This window comes from Panthera onca, chromosome F1, assembly GCF_046562875.1.
Source record: "Panthera onca isolate mPanOnc1 chromosome F1, mPanOnc1 haplotype 2, whole genome shotgun sequence".
NCBI lineage: Eukaryota > Metazoa > Chordata > Mammalia > Carnivora > Felidae > Panthera > Panthera onca.
The window spans coordinates 66,971,678-66,983,695 of record NC_138355.1 but is presented as its reverse complement, the minus strand read 5'-3'; the positions used below and the strand labels follow the sequence as shown (position 1 = coordinate 66,983,695).

General features: G+C 59.7%; 1 protein-coding gene across 1 annotated transcript; it reads left to right on the top strand.

Moving 5' to 3' along the window:
* The first annotated feature begins 5,625 nt into the window (after positions 1-5,625).
* On the top strand, positions 5,626-11,614 carry NHLH1 (nescient helix-loop-helix 1). Its single transcript, XM_078440576.2, has 2 exons — positions 5,626-5,994; positions 8,957-11,614. Exon 2 carries the CDS (start codon positions 9,129-9,131, stop codon positions 9,528-9,530), a length of 402 nt encoding a protein of 133 aa, XP_078296702.1. The 5' UTR covers positions 5,626-5,994; positions 8,957-9,128; the 3' UTR covers positions 9,531-11,614.
* Positions 11,615-12,018: the final 404 nt, after the last annotated feature.

The following is a 12,018-nucleotide window of genomic DNA, read 5'->3' as shown; positions in this document are numbered from 1 at the left end:
AATGAACCCTGCTCCCCTTCCCCCCCCCCCCGCACCCCTCCCGGCCCGCACGCGGCGCTGGCGGGAGGCGGGCACAGCTGCCACCGTGCTGGGCCGACTCCGCGCCTCCCTCGGCCAACAGGGCCTCCCGGCGGACAGGGCAGCGAGCGAGCTCCCTCGTCCTGCTGGCAGCTTCAGGAAGCGGGGAAGTGGCCGGGTACCAGGCGCGGGGGGGGGCGAGGGGGGGTGGGCGCCGGTGGGCACCAGCTTGTCTTCCGCCTTCCATGTGACCCCCCTTCCTCGCGCCACCCCCCAAATTCAAAACCAACCAACTGGGCTCTTTCCACGGCCTGTGGGGAGGCCAGGCGCTGTAGAAGGGGCACGGACCCCCGGCTGACCCCTTCAGGGGCCTCCTCTCTGAGACCTCGGTGTGGCGAGTCCTCGGGGACCTGCTGTGCCCCAGAGACCCACTGGGGCCGGCTGGCTGGTTGAGACCCCCTGGGCCACAGACTTTAGCTTCTCAGCCTGTCTCCCCACTCCCCCTCCCTAGTCTGGGTGGGCCTTGCTCTGAGATGTGTCACTTCCCACAAGGCTCCCCCCTCCCCACTACTACCTGGGCCCCCCCCCCCGGGACCCAGCCTGTCCCTACCTCTTGTCCCTACCTCAGCCTTGTCCCTACCTCGCACCTCAGCATGGAAGGCTTTCCTGTCAGCCGGTGTTTCTCCTCCAGCCTCTCTGAGTGAAGGGTCTTCTGGGCCCCACATCTGGGTCGCTGCTCCCAAAGGCACATCCTGGGAGGAGACATTTTCATCCGGAGTCTGGCGTTCTGTACCAAGGCCTCACCCTACTCAGCAGGACTCTGTCTCCACATGGAACCATATAAGACCTTAGAAATGATATGTAGGGTCTAACTCATCGCTAGGGGAAACCGTAGCCCAGAGGAGTGAGTGGCTTGCCCAAGGTCGCAGCAAATTAGCGCTGAGCTGAGACCAGAACATGTCTCGTATCCACGCTGGCTGCCACGGCAGCAATAAACGTTTATTGAGCGTGGCTGTGGGCAAGGCGCTCTGTCCTGGCATCAGAAAAGGTTATGATGAGATGCTGTGCCTTCCCTTAGAGACTTGGGATCCGGAGTCAAGATGGCAGGATGGGACACGAGCAGGATAAGTAAGCAGGCGGGGCCGCATATGCTCCACGCAAAGTCAGGGCAAGGAACAGGTTCTACCCGAGCCCAGAGGACACAAGGTTGGCTCTGGGCGGGGCCGGTTAGTGCAGAAAGAGCTCAGGATCAGGGATCGTCTGGTGTCACGAATGGCATGTGCGGCTTTGGAAAGGGCATCCCGGCTCTGGGCCCTGGTGGCATCTGTGTGATGCAGGGTCAGGCAGCGGGGGGGTGGATTAAAAGGTGGATCAATTCTTGAACTTTTTGTTTGTTTACTTATTTATTTTGAGAGGGAGAAAAAGAGTGAGAGAACGCGAGTGGGGGGGGGGGAGGAGCAGAGAGAGAATCCCAAGCGGGCTCCGTGCTGTCAGCAAGAGCTCGATGTGGGGCTCGAACTCATGACCCTCGAAATCATGACCCAAGCCGAACCCAACCGACTGAGCCCCCCCCCAGGAGTCCAATTCTTAAACTTTTTAAGGTAGTTTGAAAGTTTTCCTTCCAGAGAGGGAGGCCGGAGGGGCCCTTATTCCTGTAATTCAGCATCCCGTCCTAAGACAGAGCCTGGCAGGCCTCTCGGAAGTTGGGCCTGCAGAGCAGAGCCCCTTAAAGATCGGGGTCCAGATGGGCCGCAGGTCGGATTTTTATTCCTCCCTGAATCCACACGCAGAAGGGGCCCTCCCAGTCCTGCGGTGGAGACGGGCAGCCGTAGCCCAGTCCCCAAATAGGGAAAACATGGGGAGGAGTGCGGGGGCCATCTCAGGAGGCCTGAGAGATGACGCAACTGTGAGCAACTCTCCAGGCTCTGGCTCCGGAGCGGGGGCTGGGACCCTGGGGTCCCCTTCCGCCCACACCTCGACTGAGGCCTTGGCAAAAGTGCGGGGACCGAAGGGGAAACGGGGATGAAAGGGGGCATCGTGAAAAGAAGAAACTAGTATAGAGAAACAGGAAGTAGGGAGGAAAGGAAGTGGCAGACAGGAGCCCAGGAGCCCGAGAGGAGCCGAGGGGGGGAAAGGCCGATGGCGGGCGTGGCCGGGAGGGAGTGGGCCCGGGGCTGCTGGTGACAGATGGGTGGACACAAAGAGGAGACAGATGGATGGGGGAGGGAGGAGGGAGGCTGGAGGGGCAGTGGTTGGAGGCCTTAATGAGATTGGAGCTAGGCTCGGGGCTGAGGAGAGGTGAGTGGAGAGGAAAGAAGAAAGGCCAGGCCGCCTCAGGAGACAAAGGCGACAAGGCCTGGGGGCCGGGGCGGGAGAGGGCTCTGAAGGGGCCGCTGGGGGAGGGGGGGGGGCGGGGGTTCCAGCCCCGGCTGGCAGCAGAGAGAGTGACAGATTGCGTGGCTCGCCACAGTGGAGACCCGCTGTCACCTTCTAGAGGCACAGAGAGGGAGACCCAGAAAGACGGACTGACACGCACAGTGTGGAGGCAGACAAGGAGACAGAAGAAAATCCACGAGGAGCTGCGGCCTCCCGGCCACGCCACGGCTCCTGCTCGGGCTCCCCCCCCCCCCCCCCCCCCGCCCGCTTGCTCCTGCGACCCAGGACCCAGGACGAGGGCCGGTCTCTCACCGAGGATGACACCCCCACCCGGGCGGGGGCCACTCCAGGGAAAGGGTCAGGCAGCGCGGCACCGCGAGGGTTAACGCCGGCTGCTCGCCCTGCCAGCCGCCTGCCTGGTCGGGTCCCCAGGGCTCCCTGCATATGTCACCCCCTCTCCTGCCAAGCCCACTGCTTCCCAGCTCCTCCAGGCGCTCCCCCACCCTCAAGGACTAGGCCCCGGCCCCCGTGTCTTCCCTACACTCCAACCTCCCATCCGGCAGTCTACTTCCAATCTACCGCCAAGGCCAGGCCGTGTAGACCTGAAAAGCGGGCGGGCGACCACCCGAGAAAGTGAACGCCTATAAAATGCAAAATAAAGACAAACCAAACCATAGAGCCTGCTCCTCCCCCACCCCCAGGGCCTGCTCTTCCTGCCCTTGTTATGGCAGACACACACACACACACACACACACAGCTCCCTGGGGGTTCTCCTTCCCCCAGGCTGGGGCTGCTGGCAACCTGCGCTGACCTCAGAGCGCTCCCTGCTCCCTCAACCACGACCACCGGTCCCAGGGTGATAGAGGCAGAGGAGAAGCAGGAGGTCCCAGGGCACGCTCTCACCCTGCTCACCATCAAACCCCAGTTCAGTTCGTGGGGACAGCTCGGGCTGGGTATGTCAAGGATGGAATCCCAGGACTGAATTATCAGAGCCCGAACGCCTACAAGCAGGGAGGCTGGGGACAGGGACCCCCCTGTTCCCCCTCCCCCCCACCCCGTTCCTTCCTGCCTTCCCCACCCCCACCCCAGGGCCCTTCTCCTTCTGTTTCCCCCCATGTCTCCCCCTTTGGGATCCCAGCCTCCAGGCTGCAGTCGCCCGTCCCTCGTCCCCTTGTCCCTCGAGTTGTGTCTATCCTGTCTCCGGCCTTGTCTCCCTGTCTGCCCCAGTTTTTTGCTTCCTCACCACTGTGTGCTCTCTGCCTCCCCCAAGTCTGTGTCTCCGCCCTGTCTTGGGGCCTCCCTCAGGCCTCTCCAGTACCACGCGGTACCTCCCCTGAATTCCGGTGTCTCTCCAGATCCGTGTTTCTCCCAGGCCTGGTCTCCCTCCCCAGCTCCCCTTCCCCAGTCTCCCCCACGTCCCCTCCCACATATGTTGCATCTCTGAGCCTCCACAACCTGGCAACTCCTCTCGTCCTCTCTCACCCCTCTGTCTCCCCGTGACTGTGCCTGCCCCCCTGTCTGTTACCCACCCACAGTGCTCTCCCCCCTCGTCCGTTTCCTCTGTCTGGCTCCCCACATCTCCCCCTGTCTCCCCCTCCTCTCCACCCCGCACTGGTCTCCATCTCTCCTCTCCCCAAGGCACTGTCTCCCGGGTCTCTCGGTCTCCCAGTTTCTTGGACAGGGTGGAGGCCAGGAGCGTGGGGGCGGTAGAATTGCTGTTGCTGGGGGCTCATTAGGTGGAGATTGGTTTTTAATCAGCACCATGGCAATGATGATGCAAGAACTGAGATGCCACCTGGTCCCCTGCCCCCCAGCCCCCCTCCTCAAGCCTCCTTTCCCCTCCAGCTCAGCCCATCTGCTGGCGCCTGGGCACCTGTCTGGGCCTGCCCAGGTGGGAGTTGGCACCTCCCAGACCTGGCGGGGGGGGGGGGGGTGGTAGGGGAGCTTGGGGAGGAATCATAGGACTCCCCTTAGGGAGGAAAAGCCCAGAAAAGTTTGATCAGCAACAGGGAAACGGCGAATGCCTCCGACAACCCCCGCAGCTGGGGCTTGCTCCAAGGAAGGTCCAGACCCTTCCATGCAATAGCTCACTTAATCTCCATGGCAACCTAAGAAGCAGCTCTAATGAACCCCATTTTGCAGAAAAGGACCCTGGAGGCTCAAGAGGTTAGGTTACTTGTCCAAGGTCACCAGACGCCAGGACTTTCTTCACCGTAAGACACTGTCTCTGGAGCGCTCCGGGTTCATTCTGGATACTCGCGAAGGCTCAGTGACGACACCCAACAGCTGCGTGGAGTCCCAGCTCCTGCCACCCTTCACCACACACGCACACACACACACGCACTCAGACACGCGTGCACGTGCACACACAGGCCGGAGGCAGCTGAGCTACTGAGGTGAACTTAATCAATGCCTGTTTGCGTATAATTCTGTATCTGATTTTCTTACTGCTCATTTGCTGCCCTGGCACACTCCAAGCCTGCCCGGGCCGCCCTGACTTCTCCCACATCCTTCCAACCCTTGTCCTTCCTCTTCCTTCAACCCGGCCTTTCCTCCTACGAGCCCAGAATTCCCAGCGGGTCAGCTTGGAAAAACTCCCTGTGGGCTCTGTGTCAGGAATCTGACCCCGCTCCTCCCCACCACGAGGTAGATGGGAGGTCGAGGGCTGGGTAAGAGGGCATGGGGTGACTAAGTCCCAGGGCCACACGGGAGCCACGGGCAGCCTGCCGAGGGGTCCTGTGGGCACCAGCTTTAGGAAGGATGAGAGCTTGTCGAGGACCAGGACTCTCAGGTCTTCTTTGAGGACCTACGTTTCCCTGTTGGTACCTTGGATAGCCTTCTTCCCAGGGGAAAGGAAACAGGGGAAGGGGCTGTCAAAGTCACGCTGGGACTCAGAATAGGACCATGGCACTTAAACCTGGCTTGCTGGGGGCCTCTGTCCCTGCCGCCTCTGGTGTGGAAGACCGAGGGGGTTCATCTGTGATCCTGCCCTGGCTCTCGCCCCAGCCCCACCCCTTCCCCAGCTCTCCATTTCTTGCTTATGAAATATGCATGGAGAACAGATGTCCCTGCTCCCCTACTCCCTGCCCCCCCCAGGGCCAGCCCCCACCCCCAGCTCCCGGGAGGTGGGGTGGGGGGTGTTCCCAGTTCTCTCTGCCAATGGCTGCCTGGCCTGGCTGTTTAATATTGATGAGGGGGGGGAGCTGGGCCAGCCAATGGCGAGCTGGGGGTGTGTGTGTGTATCTCCATATATATATATACATAGGGCTGGGCCAGCTCAGGTGTGTATGTGTCCGTGAGTGTGTGTGTGTGTATGTGTGTGTGCGTGTGTGTGTGTGTGCGCGTGTGTGTGTGAGTGCCAGTGGCTCCAGTCCCTGACCAAGCCCACCCCCTCCTCCTGGGCCCTATATTCCCACCATGTGTAGCCCTCTCATCTGCCCTGGAGCCTGTACAGCCACGCCACGCCGCCGTCCCCGAGAGCTCTAGAGAGCTGGTCACTAACTTTGCAGACGGATGAGCTCCCAGCAGCCAGAGGAGACCGGGGCTGTCAACGCTGCCCCCTGTCCTGCGAGCTCAGACCCCCTCGCAGGGTCTTCCTAGGTAAAGGGAGAACCGTGGGCTGGGGAGGGGTGGGTGTGTCCCTTGCACTCTGGCTCAGGTCCCCTCCCAGAGCCTTCCTCGAGTTCCTCTCTCTCGTGTGTCCCCACACCTCCCTCTCCTCCATTCCTGCCCCTGGACGCTTTGTGCCTGTCTGTTCTCGATCGGGTTGAGCAGGGCGGAAGGGGGGGCAGGAGATGAGCATCCCACCCCAGATGCTTGGAGCTGCTGGCCTCCCTCATCCTCGGAGCCTGAAACTTTGGGACCAGAAGTGGATTTGGGGTGAGGACTTGTTGGGTACATGGAAGCCGCTGCCAGGGCCTGAGCCGGGGAAGACAGCGGGGCCAGGAGGTGGGACGGGGATCAGACTGGGAGCACACAGAGGGGAGGGGAAGACACGGCACAGCGGTCGGGGGTGAAGGGACACAGGCAGAGGGAGAATCTGGTGGTGACAGATGTGCTGGGAGCCCCAGAGCCGAACTCCTGAAGCCCGGAGCTGGGGAGTGGGGACAGTAACCGTGTCCCGGGAGGGGCTGACTTCGGGGCCTCCCCCCTGTTGCAATCCTCTCCTGTTCCTTTGGCCCCCGGGATGCGGAGCGCGTTCTGAATTTCAACACCAACCGCCTTCCGTTTTGTGTTGTGACGGTGTGTCTGTCAGATGTCGACTTACACTTACACCCATCACCCCCCAGCGCTTAGTAACTATTTGTCAACGACAGCGGGGTCGGGGGCAAGGCTGGGGGTCCATGAGGCCGGAGAACCGGGCTGGTAAGGAAGGGAAGATGGAGACTGAAAAGGAGCCTCAGTGCTTCTGTTTCTGGCCATTGAGTCCCACGAGCTCTGAGCAGAGTGGCCCTCTGTTCCCCCTCCACACTCGTCCTAAGCAGAGCCTCGCCCATACCTTTCCCTGCTGCCTCGCCCTGACCCCCTCTGGTCCCCGGGACAAGCAAACCTTAGCCAAGTCCCAGAACGGTGTCCAGGCACCCGCCCCCCCCCCCCCCCCCCGCAGGCCACATCTGAACTGATGGTGGGCTGGGGGAGGACTCGAAGCGGGACGCCGACTCTGGTCCCTTCCCGTCATCTTCTTTGCAGAGTCACCAAAAGGGCCAGGGAATGGCAATGGTTGAGGGTGTTGAGGACAGAGCTAGAGAAAGGGGCTGGTCCCGAGCAGGGCAATCGTGGCCAGAAGGAACACTTCCGGACTCTAGTGGATGGGGTGGTAGGATCACGTGTCTGTGGTGGTCATGTTGGGGGTGGGGGGCCGGCAGGGACTGGGCTGGGACAGCTGTGCCGAGCTCCATATGTCCCAGTCCACTCTACAATGGGCAGTCTGCGTGCTTATCCCCTCCCCCCCCCAGAGGCAGCAGGACTGCAGCGGGGCCCTGGGGGGGGGGGGGGCTGATAGTGAGGCTAAGGCTCGCAGCTCTCCCATCACAACTGGGGAAGGTTTAGAGTCACGGCCAACCTCTCTTGGCGCTGTGACTGCAGTCTCGCTTGTTTGTTTGTTTTTTTTTTTTCCCTTTCATTTTATTATTAAGCATTTTTGGTAAAAAATGGTAAAAAAACACGTAACATAAAAGCTACCATTTTTAGTTTACGGTTCAGTAGTATTAGGTGTATTCCCATGGTGGTGAAACAGATCTCCAAAACTTTTTCATCCTTCAAATCTGAAACTCTACCCCCTTTCAACACCACCTCCCCTCCCCGCTCTTCCCCCTGCCCCTGGTAACTGCCATGCTACTTTCTGTGTCTATGAAGTTGACGACTTCGATTCCTCGTAGAAGTGGAATCGCTCAGTATTTACCTTTTTGTGACAGGCTCATTTCGTTTAGTAGGACGAGTTTCAAGTTTCATCAGTGCGGCAGCTTGCGATAGGATTTCCTTCCTTTTTAAGGCTGAATAATATTCCATTGAACGTACTCCTCGTCCATTCATCCGTCGATGGACATGTTGTTTCCACGTCTCGTGACTAGAGCTGCAGTCAACGTCCACATGCAGATATCTCTTCAAGATCCCGATTTCACTTCGTCTTTCGATATCTACTCAGAAGTGGAATGACTAGGTCATATGGCAGTCCTGTGTTTAATTTTGAGGGGAACCTCCATTAGGCGTTTCACAGTGGCCGCACCAGCTTACGGCCCCACCCCTCACCCCCGACAGGGCACAAGGGTCTCGATTTCTCCACATCCTCATCCACCCTTCTCATTTTCTGTTTTGTTTTCGTTTGATAGCAGCCATCCTAGGGGACACGAGGTGATAGCTCACCGTGGTTTTGATTTGCTTTTCTCTGGCGCTGAATGATGTGAGCATCTTTCCGTGTTTGTTGGCCATTTGTATACCAACTTTGGAGAAACGTCTGTTCAAGTCCTCTGCCCATTTTTTAATTGAGGGATCTGATGTTTTGTTCTTGCCAGAGTTCTTTATAATATTCTGGACACTCCCCCCTCATCAGAGATCCGATTTGCATGTATGTTCTCCGGTCTGCGGTCTGTTGCCTTTTCGCTCTTCTGATTGTGTCCTTTGACTTACGAAAGTTTGCAAGTTCGACGTGGTTCCATTTGTCCATCTTTGCCTTTGCTGCCTGTGCTTCTGGCATCATATCCAAGAAATCACTGCCAAGTCCGATGTCATAAAGCTTTCCCCTGTGTTTTCTTCTAGGAGCTGTCCAGTTTTAGGTCTTTAATCCCCTTGCTCGGTTTTATCCTGCCCCCACCCCCTCCTCATTTCTCCTCCTTCCTGTCGCTCACCCCCAGGATTCTCTTCCATTCTTACCACCTCTCCTCCTACCCCTTTACAGCGTCCACCTGCCTGTCTCTCCCCACGTTTCCGCCTTTCTTCCCCGACAACGCGTACAGGACCTCCCCGCTCCCAATCCTTCTCCAACCTTCCTCTTGCCCTCCCCGTCTCGGAGCTGTCTCCTTCCTCCTCCCTCTGCCCCCCCTCAACTTCCCCTTCTCTCCTCCAGGCTCCGGACTGGAACCCTGACCATGGGACCTTGAAGTGGCTCTCACCTCCTCAGCTCAGTGGCAGACCCCACTCCCCCAGGCCCTTCCTGCCCCTCCCACAACCAGCTTGGAGGCTCCCGGAGGGAGGGGTGGGGAGGGGATCCTGATCTCACCGGGCAGGGGGCCTCCATCATGATGCTCAACTCAGACGCGGTGGACCTCGACCTGCCTCCCACCCACTCCGAGACCGAGTCGGGCTTCAGCGACTGTGGGGGCGGGGCGGGCCCCGACGGGGCGGGGCCTGGGGGTCCCGGAGGAGGCCAGGCCCGGGGCCTGGAGCCCGGAGAGCCCGGCCGGAAAGACCTCCAGCACCTGAGCCGGGAGGAGCGGCGGCGGCGGCGCCGGGCCACGGCCAAGTACCGCACGGCCCACGCCACGCGGGAGCGAATCCGCGTGGAAGCCTTCAACCTGGCCTTCGCCGAGCTGCGCAAGCTGCTGCCCACGCTGCCCCCCGACAAGAAGCTGTCCAAGATCGAGATCCTGCGTCTGGCCATCTGCTACATCTCCTACCTGAACCACGTGCTGGACGTCTGACGGGGCTGCCTCGGCCTGGCTGGGGTCCCCCCCGCCCCTCCCCCCCCCCCAGCTCCCCGCAGGGCCCCCGGGGCGGGGGGGAGGGGCAGGGAGGCAGGGTGCCCTCCGGCTGGGTGGCTGGCTGGCTGGGGCTGGCTGGCTGGCTGGCGAGGGCCACCTTCTCCTGCCGACCCCCCCACCCCCCACCCCAGGGCGATTCTCGTGCGCCTCCCACGGCTTGTGGTTGGGGCCCAGCTGGTTAGAAACGTTCGCCTGGGTGTTCGGTACCCAGTCCTTGCTGGCTTTCCTAGGCGGCCGCCCTTGGCCGCTCCCCCCTAGCTCTCTCCCGGGCCGCTGCCTCTTCTTCGCACCGTCCGCTTGCTTGTCCCTCCCCTTGTTTCTGCCCCGCTTCCTCCGCTCTTCCAGGGCCACTCTTACGACCACATTTCTGGAGACCCCAGACCCCGTCTCTGTCTCCCATCCCCTTTCCAGCCTCGCCTGGCCTGGGGTGGGGAGGGGGCACCCATACAGGAAGGGGGAAGGCTGGGCTCCGAGTGGGGTGGGCTTCTACCCCAGAGATCTAACCCCGGGGACGCGGGGCCTCCGGAGATACTCCTGCCAAGGGGAATCTTGGCGGCCGAGAATGATGGGAAAACTCTCTTGCCCCTGAGCTTAGCACATGAAGACCTCGTATCGGACTTGGTAGTGAGTGCCTTGCCCTCTCTGAGCTATTTGGCCCCCTCCCTGCGCCCTCCCGCCCACCGTCCCAATTTTCTCCCTCCCTGTGTGCAGCTAGAGAAAGGGAGACCCGGATCCTGGAGGAGGGGCTGAACCCCCAGAATCAGCAGAGGGCCCGGGGCGGTGGGTGAGCCAGATCCACATCTGCTTCCTCCACCCCAGCACGCTGGGAAAATGTGAAAACCCACAGCGCTTCCTGCCTCAGATGCAGGGGGGGGTGGGGGGGAGGGAATGTTCTATTACTGCCCTCCAGAAATGCTCTGCCCTCTGGGACCTAGGGCCAGTTCGTTATATATATTTTTTCTCCTTCCTCAAGCTTGCCTTCGGCAAGGGAAGACACCCCCTCCCCATCCTGCTCCACCCACCCCCAGCAGGCTCTCCGCACCCGTTCGCACCCCCTCCAGTGTTACTGAGTGCAGCCCAGGGTCGGAATGAAGGGCCAGAGGGCCCGTGTAGAAGTGAGCTCACTGCCCTTCCCGTGCTCCCTCCTCCCCCACACCAGACTCCGTGCTCTACAAGGATATTATTTATTTACGTATTTATTTATTTATTCATCTATTTATTTACTTATTTATTTATAAATATTACTATTTATTGCCGAGTTGTGCACTTTGGGGTAGAGTGAGGGGGCTCCTGGCAGCCCCGGCCGGGTCTCTCTTGCTTCGTCCCTGGTTACTCCTTTCCCTTTCTTACTCCTCTGCAACCCCAGGTGTGTGTGGGCATCCTGTCTGCTCACCACACCCATATCCCTTCCTCAGATCCATCTGTCCAGACACCCCAGTCCTCTGGGATGGTGCCCTTCCCCCAGCTCCAGGGCTCCTGGACCCTTCCATAGTTCCCTTCACCCCCAGACAGTCCCGCCCCAGTCCTGCCTGCCTCTCTTCTCTCTCTAGCCCTCTCCCATGATCCTGATCCCCTCCAACAACGGGCCCCCAGGGTCTGTGTCCTGCATCCTGTATGTGATCCCCTCCCATTGCATTTCTGATTTCATACAAAAAGAAAAATTAAAGTGACCTCGTTCCAGCATCAGGTATGGCTGTGGATCATTCGATTGGGTTGGGAAGCTGGCCCGCAGGCTGTGAGAGGGTAGGCAGGGAAGGCCCTAGGCTTTGAAGGCTCTTCTGATGGGGCTCTGAGAGCTCAGTGTGGTGGGTAAATGATGCGAGAGAGAAAAGGAGGGGCCGGAGTGACGGGTGCAGGGAAGGGTATAATACACAGGTCCCAGACCTCCCCACCTAAAGTCCCACGTACCTCCAACTTGGTATTTATTGAGCGATACTTTCTGACCCTTCTGATGTTGGGCTTCTGCTCCTGCTCTCTATGGGCTTGAGAAAGAGCTTGAGTTCCCACTGGAACCCAAGTAAAACGGGTCTGTGGTCCATGCTGCTGGGAAAAGCCATGACATGAAACCTGTCTGTCCTCATTATTGTCTCTGAGCTGGGCCAGTATTTGTTGCAATTTGTTCTTGGCCCACTTTGTGTTCCCCAACCTTTAAGATACGGGGAAGAACATAACGGAGGACCTGGGACTCAGAGACGGGTAAGGAAGGGGATAAAAAGGGGCTCTGAAGGAAATCAAAGGAATCCTCGAAAAGACCCTAAATCAACTTACAGATGAGGAAACTATGGCCCAGAGAGGAGGAGGGCCTTGCCCAAGGTCACACAGCGGGTCAGGGGCAGAAGCGAAGTTCAAACCCAGATTCTTTACGTCCAGTACTGCCAACACCCTGCTCCCCTGAAATGACTCGGCCTGACAGGTGGCCTTCTGTGGA